This window comes from Eublepharis macularius, chromosome 14 (assembly GCF_028583425.1).
Source record: "Eublepharis macularius isolate TG4126 chromosome 14, MPM_Emac_v1.0, whole genome shotgun sequence".
Lineage (NCBI taxonomy): Eukaryota > Metazoa > Chordata > Lepidosauria > Squamata > Eublepharidae > Eublepharis > Eublepharis macularius.
Window position 1 is genome coordinate 54,282,420 of NC_072803.1, and position 15,751 is coordinate 54,298,170.

Genomic DNA, 15,751 nt, shown 5'->3' on the forward strand with positions numbered 1-15,751 from the left:
CTCACTAAAGCAGGAGACTTGGTGAGTCTCTGACCGGCAGTAATGTGCTCCAGGGTCATTCTTCCCATCCATACCTCCACTTTCAGAGGCAATCAGCTGTTGAACACCTATGTCTGGAGGTGGAGGGAAGAGCAAGTTGTGGGGAAGGACTGTGGTCTCCATGCTGTACTTTTAAGCTTCTTGGATGCAACTAGTTGGCCACCATTGAAAACAGGAAGCTGGTCTAGATGGGCCATTAGTCTGACCCAGCAGGCTTCATGACAAATGTTCCTTCTTCACAATGCCTTCTGTTGGTCTCTTGTAACAGATGTCAGTTCAGTGTATTAACATCCACCATCAATAAGAGAAATCTATATATCTTAATGTGGAAGAACTGTTTTCTGATATTAATAAATGTCTTCTATTTCATCACAAAGTGTCTATTTTTTTGGTCTATGTGCCATGAAATGGCAAATTTTCACTGTGAAATAAGCAATTTCAAACCGTGATAAAGCACATTTTTTAAAATTATGACAAAACCAACCTTAACAGTTATTTAGTCAGCCTTTTATTAGAGGGGAGGAAAAAAATCTTCACCAGATTGAGTTTGCAAACGTTTGTTCCATATAAGGTTAAGAATTATGGCACGTCTGTTCAAGTTCTAATTCTGCAATAAATTTGGCATTACCTTCCATATTGGCGAACAGCCCCAGCCATATTCACATCATTTACTTAACTCTCACCAATTCCAGTGGTTGCAGCCAATCTATGCAAGAATAATACTGTAGCTATCCCCCAATTATGGAACACCCTCCCCACAAATATTAGACAGTCACTGAATATACTAAGCACCAGGGCTTTTTTTCTGGGAAAAGAGGTGGTGGAACTCAGTGGTGGAACTCAGGACCGCACAATGACATCTCTTTGGGTCAGCTGGAACAAGGGGGGAGTTTTTTTAAGTTTAAATCACCCTCAGTGAAAATGGTCACATGGCCAGTGGCCCAGCCCCCTGATCTCCAGACAGAGGGGAGTTTAGATTGCCCTCCACGCCGGTGTGGAGAGCAATCTAAACTCCCCTCTGTCTGGAGATCAGGGGGCGGGGCCACCGGCCATGTGACCATTTTCACTGAGGGTGATTTAAACATTTTCAAGAGGTGCTGGAACTCCGTTCCACCGCATTCCCACTGAAAAAAAAAGCCCTGCTAAGCACCAGCTAAACATGTATTTTCTTTCTATTTACTACACGGGTGATTTTTAAAATTTAGACCTCTACAGACTTTTAATATCTTTACATCTTTTTAAAACATTTGATCTATATTTATTTTACATACTCTTGAACAAAGTGTTTAGAAGTTATAATCACCATTCCAAAGAGGGCCAAGCAGTGACTAAGCAAACAGCACAAGACTGGGGAGATATATTTTCTGAATGAAGTACCAGTCAAGAACCCAACTAGTGATTCCAGGTCGCCAAGTGAGGGTGGGAGATCCCCTACTCCCATCCTCCACCACCCACCGCCACTCAGTGGCTGGCGAGGAGAGAACGATGGGGAACAGGCCTTCTGGGTGAACTCCCGGGGCAGCAAGATAACATCACTCCTGGGAATGACGTGATCGCACCATCCCGAGAGCACTACGGCACTCGCAGTGGGCTAATTTGAGGCTCAAATTGGCCCACTGCGAAGCACGCGCATGTTCCCAGGCCTGCATGATGACGTCACTTCTGGGACGCATGAGGAGCAAAAAAAAGGTGAGTGCTGGGTCCCGCCTCCCGCCAGAAGTGTAAGGACACCTGAGAACCGCAATTACCCCACTGTAGTATTTTGTACCAATTGAAGCTTCTGAACCAACTTCAAAGGCAGCTCCACTTACAGGAAGCTAATTGGGATGTGACAAGAACCTCAGCAACTGTGGCCAAGTCCTAACTTTCCAGGAAAGACGGCCACTGTGGCAAACCAGCCAAGACAAGTAAAAAGTGCTGCATGCCTTTGTCCATAGATAGGGATCTAAAACTGCCCCCCAGCTGTGAAGCTGCTCTTCTAGGGAAAATACAACACCATCTACAACAGTCTCATTCTTCCAGCCATCATTGACTATACTCTTGACTAACAGTGTTCCACACCTTATATGGATGGAGCTTATATTTATTGGCCCTCGTCCAAACTTTTACCATTTCCCGGAAGTGATTCTGAATGATGTATTGTCGAAGGCTTTCACGGCCGGAGAACGATGGTTGTTGTGGGTTTTCCGGGCTGTATTGCCATGGTCTTGGCATTGTAGTTCCTGACGTTTCGCCAGCAGCTGTGGCTGGCATCCTCAGAGGTGTAGCACCAAAAGACAGAGATCTCTCAGTGTCACAGTGTCACAGTGTGGAGAAGACGTTGGCCGGTAATCAGCTCAACCCCACCCCTCCTGAGTAGATACAAATGACCTGCCAAGATCTTGTCCACACTGTGACACTGTGACACTGAGAGATCTCTGTCTTTTGGTGCTACACCTCTGAAGATGCCAGCCACAGCTGCTGGCGAAACGTCAGGAACTACAATGCCAAGACCACGGCAATACAGCCCGGAAAACCCACAACAACCATGATTCTGAATGTTCACCACTTCATTTGACCCATTTGAACAAGAGAAACATGGTTCGGTGCTACCTGTGTAACATCTCACTGCAAATTTCCATACAACCTCAACCAGAAGAATTATATAGAACAGTGCCCCATCAAATGCCATGGCACATGAGTCATGGGACTGAAAAATGATGCCTCAGAACTGCCTTCTTGGACTTCTCATAGGACACGGAAGAACTGGAATTGGTTCAGAGGAGGGCAAGGAAGAAGGTCAGGGTCTGCAAAACCAGTTCCTTGAGAAAAGAAAGGCTGGACAAGACTAGATCTAAGAGCTAAACTGCAAGAGATGAATTACACGAGGACGTGCATGTGAAGGGAGTTGCAATGTTAGCCAGGAAGGTGAGTTTTAAAAGAGATTGGAAGGCTTTGTTAATTTCACCTTTCTACAGAGCCAGGGAGATGCTGCTCAGACTGTTTATTAATTTCCTCTTTGCCCCCAGAAGGCTCTGTCAGTTTCACCTCCACTTCTAGCCAGTGAAGAGGAAATTAACAAACCCTCTGAGGAGCATCTCCCTGGCTCTGTATAGAGGGGAAATTGACAAAGCCTTCCAATCTCTTTAAAAACTCAGCTTCTCAGCTAACATTGTGACTCCCTTCACATGCACGTCCTCATGTAATTCATCTCTTCTGGTTTATAACATTCAGAAAATCTTACTAACATAAAAAGTAGTTCAACAATGGAACCCATCACTAGGGACTGCGCTATCCCTCACTGGAGGTCTTCAAACACTATGTCGACAGCCATTTGTTGGCCGTGCTCTAGCATACATTCTACATAGGGCTGCTTTTGCAGAGAACCCAGAAACTGCAGAGGGTTCGGAATGCGGCAGTCTGATTATTGTCAGCGGCTTACTGATGGAGATGTATCTTGCCTATTGTAAAAAAGCTACATTGGCTTCCAGTTTGTTTCCAAGCCTAATTCAAGGTGCTGGCTATGACCTTTAAAGCTCTTTAAAGCCTGAGACTCACATATCTAAAGCTCCATCTCCTCCCATACATCCCCTACGATTAAGTGGAATTCTCTTACAGTGAAATTGTTAGGGGAAAATTCCCTTTGGTTACGCTGCTTTAATTATATTTTTATAGCAGAAGAACAATTTTCCTTTGGTTCTGAAGAAAAGCATGCTGGGATGAGCTTTGGCAGTCTCCCTCCCTCATTCTTCTTTCCTCCTACGGGAATTGGTCTTGCAAAACTAGCAGTTTAGCTTCAGACTGTGGGAGATAAGGGGTGTTCCAGTATTATGATTTAAACAGGATATAGCCTCCACAATGCACAAATATTATGGCTTTGTTCTTTTAGTACTCCCCACACAATCTCAAGCATGTGCCCCTTTTGGTACGTGAAAAGATAACAAGAGGTGTCCAAAGCGTGTCAAAAGCAACACATAACAGAATAAAATGACCTGTCAATCTTTTACAGTTTTGAGCAGAGAAACTTGATATTTTGAGTATCTTTCTTTGTTGATTTGTTTGTAAGAAACTAAGTAAGACAGTGGGCGTGCCCTTCGTGGGATGCATTGTCAGAAATCTCTGCTTTGCATCCGTTTACTTGGTCCATATACTCTAATAAACTTTTTCTTATTTTGCCAATATTTTTGCCTTGATTAATAGAGCGGTTCAACAGGATTGGGGTCTCCTTGGACTGGGAAAATGATGCATTCCTTTCACATTTAAGAGTTCCTATTTCTCTTTTTGGGGATTTGAGTCAGGTTTGAATCAATTCCTCTTTTTTAAGTCTGTAAGAAATAATGTATTTATTTATATACTATGAGCATAGTTGAAAAATTAAGAACAAGGTGAATCATTATACAAACAAACAAGCCAAGCCTTGGTGAATGCAGGGCTCATTTTGAGGGGGAATGTGCAGGGATGCAGTTCCGGCAGTTCCCCAAAGAGGTCACATGTCAGGTGGCCCCACCCACCTGACTCTTGGCCATTTGGGGCCCATTTTGGCCTGGATTGGGGCCAAAATGGCCTGGATTGGGCCTCTGACGGGTGTTGGATCACTCTCCCACTCAGCAGAGGCCTGATCCCGACCATTTGGGGCCCATTTTGGCCATTTTCAGCCCCTTTTTGCCATTGTGGGCCCATTTTCGGCCCTGAATGGCCAGGATTGGGTCCAAAACAGCCAGGATAGGTGATGTTAGGGGGTGTGGCATATGCAAATCAGTTATGCCAATTACACACTTCCGGTGACGTCAAGGGACATGGCACATGCTAATGAGTTATGCTAATGAGTTATGCTAATGAGTTCCTCCAGCTCTTTTTCTACAAAATGACCCCTGGTCAAATGTATCCTTGCTTCACCAGCTGCATCAGCCTGCTTTTACCTTTTGTTTCATATTACGGTGGCAGAACAACCTGCAGAAATCCACAGGTGAGAAATCTACAGTAACACATGGTGGGAAAAAAACCCTTCCAAGATAAATGAATGAGAAACGGAAGAGAATCCCTCTTTCAAAAGAGGAAAAGATAGTAAGAGGAACCAATTGCTATTTCTAAAAAAAGAACATTTCAAAAAAAGAAATCCCTTCCTCAACTACTCTAACTTTCCCGTGCACCAACTCCAAGCCTCAGGTTGCCATTACAGGCTGCTCCACCACTGAAGGCAGCCCACCTGGCTTAAACCAGAGCCTGTACCTTGCCCATTGTAGCTCCTACTTTGTTGAACAGGCTCCATGAGGAGGTAAGAGAGGGTTGATGTTATTATTGATGTTATTATTGTTGTTATTATTGATGTTATTATTAATGATGTTATTATTGTTATTAATGTTATTATTGATGTCTTTAGAAAATTTCATGAGGTGCTGCAAGTCCATCTTATTTCCCAGAGTTTTTAATGGGGTATAAACTGAAGGTTGGGGGTGGTGGTGAATGAAGCAGGTTATTCAGGCTTTTGTCTTGTTAGTTTTAAATTGTGATGCTTTTAATTACGATACAGGTTGCCTTGTGTCAAAAGGAAATTGAAGCGTAAATATTTTAATTAATCAATGAATAAAAGTAACTCAGTAGTGGTATCGGCTGTCCGGTGGGTTCTCCTTCATTGGCAAGAAGAGGCTGGATGCTGGGGATGCTTTAGGCTAGTCCTGCACTGGGCAGGGGGTTGGATTAGATAGTCCGTAAGGCCCCTTCCAACTCTATGATTCTATGAGATAAACAACTTGATGGTTCTGCAGGTTTTCTGCCTGTAAACAAGTGTTGAGCTATTTTATTAGGAATCTTCTGTATTCCCTGTCAAGCATACTACATTAAGAGCTAAACTACACAAGACGCCCAACACGTATTGGGTTCCCGCAAGTTTACCTGGGAAGTATAGTTAGACCAGCAGCAGCAGCAAGGCCAGAAGGATGGGAGGGAAAGAGTCAGCGAGGGGAGGCCGAAGCTGACAGGCAGCTAGCAGTGGCAGAAGAAGCTGCTGAAGCTGCCTCCACCACCACAGTTGCTAGACTCAACCATCCCTTTTCTGTCCTTCTGGCCCTGCTGCTGCTGGACTGACTACTCCTCCCAGGTAAACTTGCAGGAACCTGACACGTGTCGGGCATATCGTGTAGTTTAGCTCTAACTGATTGGAGCTAGACAGCAAACCCACATACCTCGGATCAAGGCAATTCCCCTATAATTTCCTTCAATCACTAGTTAATCCAAACAACCTGAATAGCCCCGTTTGGCCTGAGTTTGTCAGGGCTTGGTCGGGGCAGCCGTGGTCAGTAGTTGGGTGGGAAACCACCAAGGAAGATCGTCTTGGCTATGCAGAGGAAGGCAATGGCAAAACAACTCTGTTCATCTCTTGCCTGGAATGCCCCCTGTATGGGGTCACCCTGAGCCAGTTGCAACTCCATGGCACATTCTTCTTCTTCTAGTTAATTTGAACTGATGAAAAGAAAAAAATCTTTCCCAACCTCAAGCACAGCATTCAGCGAAATGCTGAGCAGGAGCATACTCCATCCCCCAGACTTCTCCAGGGAAATTTAATTGGGGCAGAAGCTTACGCCACACAGTGTCATGTTTCAAGTTTACAGCCCATCAAGTCACAGCTGGGTGGATCCCAAATGGCCATCTGTTGTGAGACTGGAAGCATCGCTAACTCAACAGTGAGACCCGAGCAGCTACAGCTCTCTTATTCTTTATAAGCAGGTCACCGTTACCTTTGCAAAGAAAAACATGGTCACTAGGAGACTGTGAGAGAAGATTAATATTCCACATTGGATGAAAAACAGTAGGAACTCACATGTCTGTGAGTTCCTGATCCCAGCCTCGTACCACAATCAAGACCTACAGCTCCCCCAAAGATACTATTTCAAAAAGCAGGAAGATTGACGATTTGCATTATGTCGCACTTTTATCATCTTCCACTTAAAAGTGCTCAAAAGGGGGTTAAACTACATGCTAGCAGACAGGATCTGACCACCAGAACATCCTCTGTTACTTATTTACCAAGGGTCAGTTCATGTTTTCTAATCTCTGTTCCTGTCTTGGTACCCTCTGTTGGATGACAGAGACCTAGAACTATTGCTCATGAGGCTGCCCCATTACAAAATGTTGCCACCAGTTCCTTGTTGGCTATAAATAGGCAGAATTGTGCCACGCCTCTAATGAAACACTGGTTGCTAATATGTTTCTTTGCTAGATGTGTCAACCTCCAGATGGAGGCTTGAGATCTCCCAGAATTAGAGATGGGCACGATCAAAAAAAAAATAACGATCCAGCTGATCGTGGATCAGCGCTGGCGACGATCCCGAACTAACGATCCACACCGATCGTCTCCCATTTCCGATCCGTGGATCGTGGATCGTGGAGGCAAAAGCAGAGGGGCACCTCACTGTTCCCAGCGATACAGGAACGGTGGGTGATGCTGGCGGCATCTGTGTTTGTTTGGCTGTCTGTTTGGCCAACAGAGCTGCCTATCAGGGTTTGCAGGGATGAGATTGGAGTGTCCATGGTTACAGAACACCCCCTTCCCCCTCCCTCCCTTGGGTGTCTTCTCCCAGCTGGTGACTGCTTTGCTGCTCCATGGTTGGAAGGAAGCCCTGTTGATCAAGGCAAGCTGGGCTTCCATTCGTGTTTCCAGGGCGACAGAAGGAGGGCAAACACAGCTCAGGCATTCCCCTGGCTCCGTTGCCAGGGCAATAGATTGCTGGCACCTGAGTGTCTGGCTTCCCAATCTGAGCACGATCACCCCGATCAAGCCCCGATCCAGCCCCCTCCCAACCGCTCCATTGTTGGCTGTGGACGAGCATGATCCACCGGGTCCCGATCGCGCAAACGCCATTATGGTGGGTTTTTTTCCCACGTGCCCATCTCTACCCAGAATTACAGCTGATCTCCATCTGACAGAGTTCTTGGGTACTTGAGAATGTGGATTTTATGGTATCATACTGTATTGAGGTCCCTTCTTTCCACAAACTCCACCTCCCTCAGACTTCATCCCCCAGATCTGCAGGCATTTCCAAACCTGGAGCTGAAAACCCTATACTCATTTCAAAGGAGTGGCCCTAAATAGTCTGGGTGATGGGTTTCTCACAGAACCTACTCCCATAGGACTCTTTCTTTAAAATCAGCTGGAGACACTAGAAAAGTAAAATTCCTGGAAATTTTTAAGCCATTTGGGGGGAAAACTTTTTCGGGGGGGGGGGGTATAACTGGGGAGGGGCAGAAACATGCATTAATTTCACTCCTATCAATATTATTTAACAATTTAAAATATATCCTTTATAACTTAGCATGTACTATTTGGCACATTTATGGAATTTAAAAGTGTCATTATTTTGTATAAGAAAAACTGCAAATATACCCAATACGTGAGAGAATAGCAAACCTCTGCACCCAAGCTATCAGAGACACGCTTCTTGATTTTTGCCCTCTGACAGGTTAAAAAAAAAAAGAGTTGAAAGTAGAAACAGATTCTGGAGTAAAAAAATAAAATAAAATGTGTAAGACTACCAGCATATTTGGATATCATCTTATCATCTTATTTATAATATTGAAAACAGTGAACTCTTGAATATTGTACTATAATTAACCGAATTACAGCATTTTATTGTTGCCAAAATAATTAACATGGAAACACTTTTTTAAAAAAGTGTTGAATATGTCTACATGCATGAATATTCTCTTTATCTAATACTGTAGACTGCCACTGCCTTACATAAAAAAATTCCATGCTACAAATTTTTAGCAAAACTTTGTCTTATTTTTTTTTACTCATTCTGAAAGAGAAAATAATGCTTCATAGGTTTTTTTTTCCTTTAAGGGTTCCCGAAATGTTCCAATTTTCACACCAGAAAAAAATTGAAAAAAAATTCTCAGGGGCCTGATTCAGTTCCAAACAGGTCAAAATCAGCCTGCTGCCGAGTGCAGGAGCACTCCACGGCCTGTTGTGCTACCCTAGCAGCGCTCTTGTGCTCTGCAGCAGGCCTCAAATGGCCCCAATTCAGCCCCAAATGGACCAAAATCAGCCTGCTGCGGCATATGGGACCTAAGGTTGCCAGGTCCCCCCACCCCCAGGCGGGAGATGGAAGGCCTGGCACCTACCTGATCTTCTCTGGTAGCGTACATGCATGCTCCCAGCCCACATAATGACATCACTTCTGGGAAATGACATCATCACATGGGCCAAGGACCAACCTGGGAGCACTCCTGTGCACCGCAGTGGACTGAATTGACCCGATTCAGGTCCTATCTGGGCCGATTCAGGCCGGATCGGCTCTGCAGCAACATGATCTGAGCCCAATCTGGGATGAATCGGGCCTGATTCAGGCTGCTGTGGAGCATGAGAGCACTCCCGCACTCCACAGGGGTCTGATCTGGGCCGATTTGATTCACATTTGTGGCACATTTATAGCCCAGGAGCGCACTCCAGGAGGCATGCTCCACCTGCCAGCCAGGTAAGTGAGGGAGGGGCAGGGGATCCCCCGCCCCCTGCGGGGGATCAGCAACCCTACTGGAAGTGCTCCCAGGGGTGGCATGAGGCCTGTATGATGACATCACTTCCCAGAAGTGGTGAATGTCAGGTCTCCTGCCTCCCACCCAGAGGGTAAGAGGACACGGCACCCATGGCTACAAGAGACAGAGGGTTTTGACCCCCACTCCAGAGCTCTTGTGTGCCCTCCCTCAAATAATTCACCTGGTTCCCTCTCTGCTGGCATTCGGCAGACAGGTCCTTTCAGTTAACATCCATCAGTTAGTATCCATTTCTTGATCTCCTGATCTAATCTCATTTATTATTTCTTTTAAACTTTGACATGCTGTGACTTTCAATCAGATTGGCCACTCAGAGGCGTTTTGCTGTTATCTGTTTTGTGGCTTTTAGCTGATGGTTAATTTTGTTTTGCTCATCAACTTTTTTTCTTTTTATATGATTTTAATGCAGCTTCTATTTTGCCATTTCATGACTATATGGCATAAAATAATTATTGTGCCTGTTTTTGTCTTTGGGGATGCCATTTTTTAAAGTTAGTGCACTAACTTCCTTTCCACCTGCCCAATCACAATCTCGCCATGTATATATTTCCTCTATTATAAAATAGTTATATCCTGCTGTTTCAAACATAATCAAAGCAGCTTGTCAAATTAGTAACACACAACTGCTGTAAATAATCAACATTAAAAGTACTGAAGACCAAAAACCAGCAACAGTACAACCATCAGAAGCGCATCAATCCAGAGCTAAACTAAAGAGTCAACCAACAGCTCGTGAAAACTGCTTTTCTTGGCATCCAAACCTAATAATGAAGGCACCAGGTGGGCCACTCCTGGAAATTCCAGGTAAGGATGAGTGAATGGCATTTGTTCCATTTCTGTATTTTTCCAGGATCTAACTCTGTACTATTTTCTGCTCCTCTTTAATTCTGGTTCGATTTCTACATTTCATTCTGGAATTGGAGTGTGCAGTGTGCACATATTGGTTCTGTTTTCAGTTCCTTCCATTTACTTGCACTTATTCTGCCTATGATGAACACATGCACATTGATAAAACATTGCCTAAAAAAGCAATCTTCTCTGACCATACATACATGGATGAATTATGATTCCTCCATGTGTGTGCTTGTTCTGATGTGCACATGTGCTCCTGAACTCAATACCATCCCTAAAGAACACCGGTACAACCATATACTGAACTGTTTCAACCATAAAAAAATATACTGGTTAATAGTACATTTCCAGGACTCATTCAGGAAGTCACGACAATACACTGCTTAAAAAAAACCTGCACTGCCATATGGTTGCATCACAATTCGTGTCTATAGGTGTGCATATGTGCTTTTGCATACTGGTAAAACACCATCCCCAGAAAAGCCTTTTTAAAAAATTGTGTATGGTACAACCACATCAGGACTGACCCTCTGCAACATGTTATCAGTGTACACATGTGTATTGGTAACATGAAAGAGGAAAACAGAAGATTCGAAAGAATGAACTACAGTTTTCAGTACAAAATTTGGAAACAAAACAAAAAAGGTACAATGGAGAAGTCCTAGGGAACAATCCCAAGCAAGTCTACTCAGAATCCTACTGAAGACTCCTCAATGAGCCTTACTCCCAGGAAATGTTCTTGAGATTGTACTTGTTCCACTTTGGAAAGAAGACCAGATAATCCACAACTCCAAAACCCAGAGAGAAATTTGGATGCGCAGAATTACAAAAGCATCCCTGGATGGATGGTGAACCAATTCATGGCTGCTGCAAGCCTGACTTTATTCACGGACCTCCATCTGAACCACTAAATATTTTATTTTATTTCATTAAATTTGTATTCCGCTCTCCCTGCAAACAGGCTCAGGGCAGATCACAACAGTGTAAAATATACAATAATAAAACATGCAATAATAAAACTTGGCAACATAAATATAAAATGGGTGATTAACAATACAGTGTGTAAGACAGCCGCACACATATTGCATTACCCTTTCAGCTTAAACAAACACATACACCGGGTGGACAGTTATAGATGGATACAGAGTCGGGGGGACATCCACACACACCCCATGGCAGGAGGCCAGTGTGGACAATTTGGACAGCTTGCCTGCCTCAATCACAACATGCTTGGTGGAACATCTCTGTCTTGCAGGTCTGGTGGAAAGATAGCAAATCTGAGTGAGCCCAGACTGCTGCAGACAGAGAGTTCTGCCAGGTTGTTACCAGGACCAAAAAAGCCCTGGTTCTGGTTGAGGCAAGGCAAACCTCCTTGGGGCTGGGGACCACCAGTAGGTGTTTGTCTGCCGAATGAAGCAGCCTCCGGGGAACATATAGAGAGAGCTGGTCCCGCAGGTGTGCTGATCTCAGTCTGTGAAGGGCCTTAAAGGTCAATACAACTTGGATAGTAGCTGTTTTAAAAACAAAGCCCCCCCCCACACACACACATCACATGTGACATACCTGTATATTTTATATCGGGTTGTAAATCCTTGACGATGTCTTTCCACAAAGGATAAGTAGCTCCGCGAGTGGTGGAAGGGCCCCCTGTCTGAAATAAGCCAATCAAATTCCTTGGAGACATGTTGGTTGGTAACAGCTGCTTCCTGGTGGGAGGGCTGTACTGTGATATGGTCCCATATAAAGAGGAAGTAGAGGTACTCAACAACCCTCCAGTTCATGCTTTTCTGCCTGCCTTTTTCCTCTCATTCTTGCTCCATTCTGTGGAGTCCTGTGGGTGGGGAAGAAAAGAAGGGAGGGAAAGGGAACAGAGAAACAGGAACAAACGGGAAGGTTAGAAAACCAATAGTGAGAAAATAAATTTAATTTCATGAAGAAGAACCTTGCCAGATCGGACCCAAGGTCTTTCTCATCCAGTTAGAACCCCCATCTCGTCAGATTTTGGAAGCTAAGCAGGGCCGGCCTTGGTTAGACTTGGATGGGAGACCTCCAAAGAAGACCAGGGTTGCAGAGGCAGGCAATGTCTCTGTTAGTTTCCTGCCTTCAAAACCTCAACAGGGATTGCCATAAGTCAGCTATGCGCTATCACCAGGAAGCCTTTGAGAAGACAGTGTGGTGTAGTGGTTAGAGGGTTAGGCTAGGATCTGCAAGGTCTAGGTTTGAATTTCCACTCTGGCATGAAAGCCCACTGGATGCCTTTAGGCCAGTCACTCTAAACCTACCTCACAGAGTTGCCATGGTGAGGATAAAATGGAAGAAGGGAGAACGGTGTTGTAGGCCACTTTTGAGTTGTCATTTTTGAGTTGTCATTGGGGAGAAAGCCAGTGTATAAATATACAAGATAAAGAAATGAATGAACGAAAATGAAAAGTCATTTCGCTCAGCTTCTGATATTCAGAGGTATACTACGTCAGTACATGGAAGTTCCATTTCTATCATGCAGTGAAGAGCCTAAAAAGAGCCAGCTGTGTCAGGTCAAAGGTTGATCGAGGACAGCACCCTGTTCGCAACAGCAGCCAGGAGTGGCAACTGCCTTCTCTTGTCTTTTCCCCACACCCCGCCCTGGGCTATAACGGCTGTGACACTTTCAGTAACCACATCTTCATAATCAGCACCTCAGAGTGTTTAAACAGCTCCCCGTACTGTTTCTGGAATCCTCACAGCAATCTTATAAGGCGGCTTCATGTAATTATGTGTGGTGCAATAGTTCAGAGTGTTGGACTAGGATCTGGGAGACCCTGGTTCTAATCCCCACTCTACCATGGAAAATTGCTTGGTGACCTTTGGCCAGTCACAGACTCTCAGCCTAACCTACTTCACAGGGTTGTTGTAAGAATAAAATGGAAGAGAGGAGAATGATGTAAGCCACTCCGGGGTATAGGGTGGGGTATAACATAAATGAATGAATGAATGAATGAAAGTATCACACTCTTACATGCTGCACTACACCAGAGTTCAAGCCCATCTTTCCAGCATAAAGGACTTGGAATTATTTTATTTTAAAGCTGATATTTACAGGTATGCTGAATGCCAAGCTACGTTCGCATTTTATGAGCGTGGGATCACAGCGCCCATGCTACACCCCACCCCCCAAACGAACATTTTCCAAACTGGAACAGGAAAATATTTGTAAGGTTCTTCTCTGCCAACAATATTCAACAGCCTTTCTTGTGCTGGGGATGTTACCAAACTTGGAAACAACTCTGTCTGGATTAGAAAGTTCAAACTTCTTTTCTGCTTCACCCTCCTTTGGGATGAAACTGGGAGCATCACTTTTCCGGTTACGTTAGACATATCGTGGCTAAAACCAGCATGCGTTTTTGCATCAATTGCACATAAATGGGGTAAAATGGAGGGGTGCACGTGGAAGAAATGGCAGGGAATCATGTTAAAGAAATTAACAAAAATGGGGAATAGAACCCAAAAAAAAGCAAGACAAAAATGGTTGATCACAGCGAGGGAGGCATTGGAGGGCAATTCAAATACCCTAAATTACATCACAGGGACAGCCTGACCTATTTGCAGGGAATGCAAATGCAGATACAGACTTCCTTGGGCAGAACACTAATGAGGCAGGATCCTTTGGGGGGTAAGCACACACTGAGATGCCTCAATTTAATGATCTGGTGAGCCCTGGATTTCTCTCTGGTGTGGCTCTTTCCTTCAGTGATGGAATTAGGCACACTACTACTCCTTCTGCTGCCATGTGAGGAGCTAACAGCCAGAAACTTTGTTTCTTGGCCTCATGCCACACACAGAATGCAGTGGATCTCAGATCAAGATGGTGTAGAGGAAGAGAGTGTGGAGAGTGCCCGCAAGTCATAGCTGAGTTATGGTGACCCTGTGGGGGTTTCATGGCAAGAGACTAAAAGAAGTGGCTTACCATTGCTGGCCTCTGCAACCCTGGTCTTTGTTGGAGGTCTCCCATCCAAGTACTAACCAAGGCTGACCCTGCTTAGCTTTTGAGATCTGATGAGATCAGGCTCACTTGGGCTATCTAGGGCAGAGCAGGGGAAGAGAGAGAGAGAGAGAGAACCCCAAATAGAAGTTTGGTGGCAACAGGGGAGCATTAGGGACACCAGTTTTTTCATTGCAGTATTGTGTTTTTGAAACTCCAGCCTAGCATTGTCAGGTGGAGCCTGGCAATCTCCTGGAATTAGACTGATCTCTGGGCAACTGAAATCAGTCCACCAGAAGAAAATAGCTGCTTTAGAGGGTGGGTGCTGTGCATTACACTCCACTGAGATCCCTCCCCAGAACCCAACCTCCCCAGGCTCCACCCCCAAAGCTCCAAAAATTGCCCAACCCAGAGTAGGCAAATTGCTCTATTCCTGCCACATGGGAATGAAAAGCATTTCAGAATCTGTACCCGTCCAGCTCGAGCTTTATTCGAGGTTTCCCAAATCTGGAAGTCCCATTCATTATTTTATTTCTGTATGCCCCACTTGTCTTCCCAATCGGGACGCAAAGCGGCTTACAGCATCATTCTCTCCTCCTTCCGTTTCTATTGTTACAACCACCCTGTTAGGTAGGCTGAGTGAGAGTGATGGCTGAAGGCCAACCAGAGAGCTCCCATGGCAGAGTGGGGATCTCAGCTTGGTTCTCCCAAATCCCAGTCTAACCCCCTGTCCAAACTGACTCTGACTCATGTTTTGTGCATGAGGGAAGTAGGGAGAACAAATATGTGAGCACAGCAGATAAACTATTTGTGCCCTGCATGAACAAACGGAATTGCCATGACGTCTGAATGCAGCCACATTGACCTGTCTTCAATCTACCACTTTCTTTCTAGTTTGCTCTCATTTTTCTCCCTTCCGTTTCCTTCCCCCTCTCTAAACCATGTCCCCAAATGTCATTTTTAATGTGGTGCCCTACAAATGGTTATCGTTCTTGAATGCTACGTTGCAGCAAGACCTGCAATGACCTCCCCAGAAGGTTTAAAACTTCAGGTAAGAAGTGAAAAAGGTGTCAGGCATGAGCAATGCAATCGCTAATGACAGCTCAGGGTGAAGGGAACAGCATGTCTGCATTGATGGAACCAGGAATGAGGTTTAATGAAATGAAACAACAGCCGTTTCAAAAGCCGATGGATCATGAAAATGGACACAAAGATCAATAAAGAAGCATGAAGGAATACAAGATCCAAATTAGAGAATTAGGAGATAAAGAAATAAGGAGAAGCTGCAGGGGGGAAAATGTTGACACACTGAATGCAATGGTCAAGTGACCTAAAAAAAACATCCCTGCGCCCACCTGAGTTTAGAGAAGCCAA

General features: G+C 44.7%; 1 protein-coding gene across 1 annotated transcript in view; it reads right to left on the reverse strand.

The window, feature by feature from the left end:
• Positions 1-12,200, reverse strand: part of BRINP1 (BMP/retinoic acid inducible neural specific 1) — a 126,727-nt gene extending 114,527 nt beyond the window's left edge. The window contains exon 1 of the mRNA XM_054998258.1: positions 11,983-12,200. Coding sequence (XP_054854233.1) covers positions 11,983-12,200 — 218 coding nt within the window. The remainder of the gene's footprint in view (positions 1-11,982) is intronic.
• Positions 12,201-15,751: the final 3,551 nt, after the last annotated feature.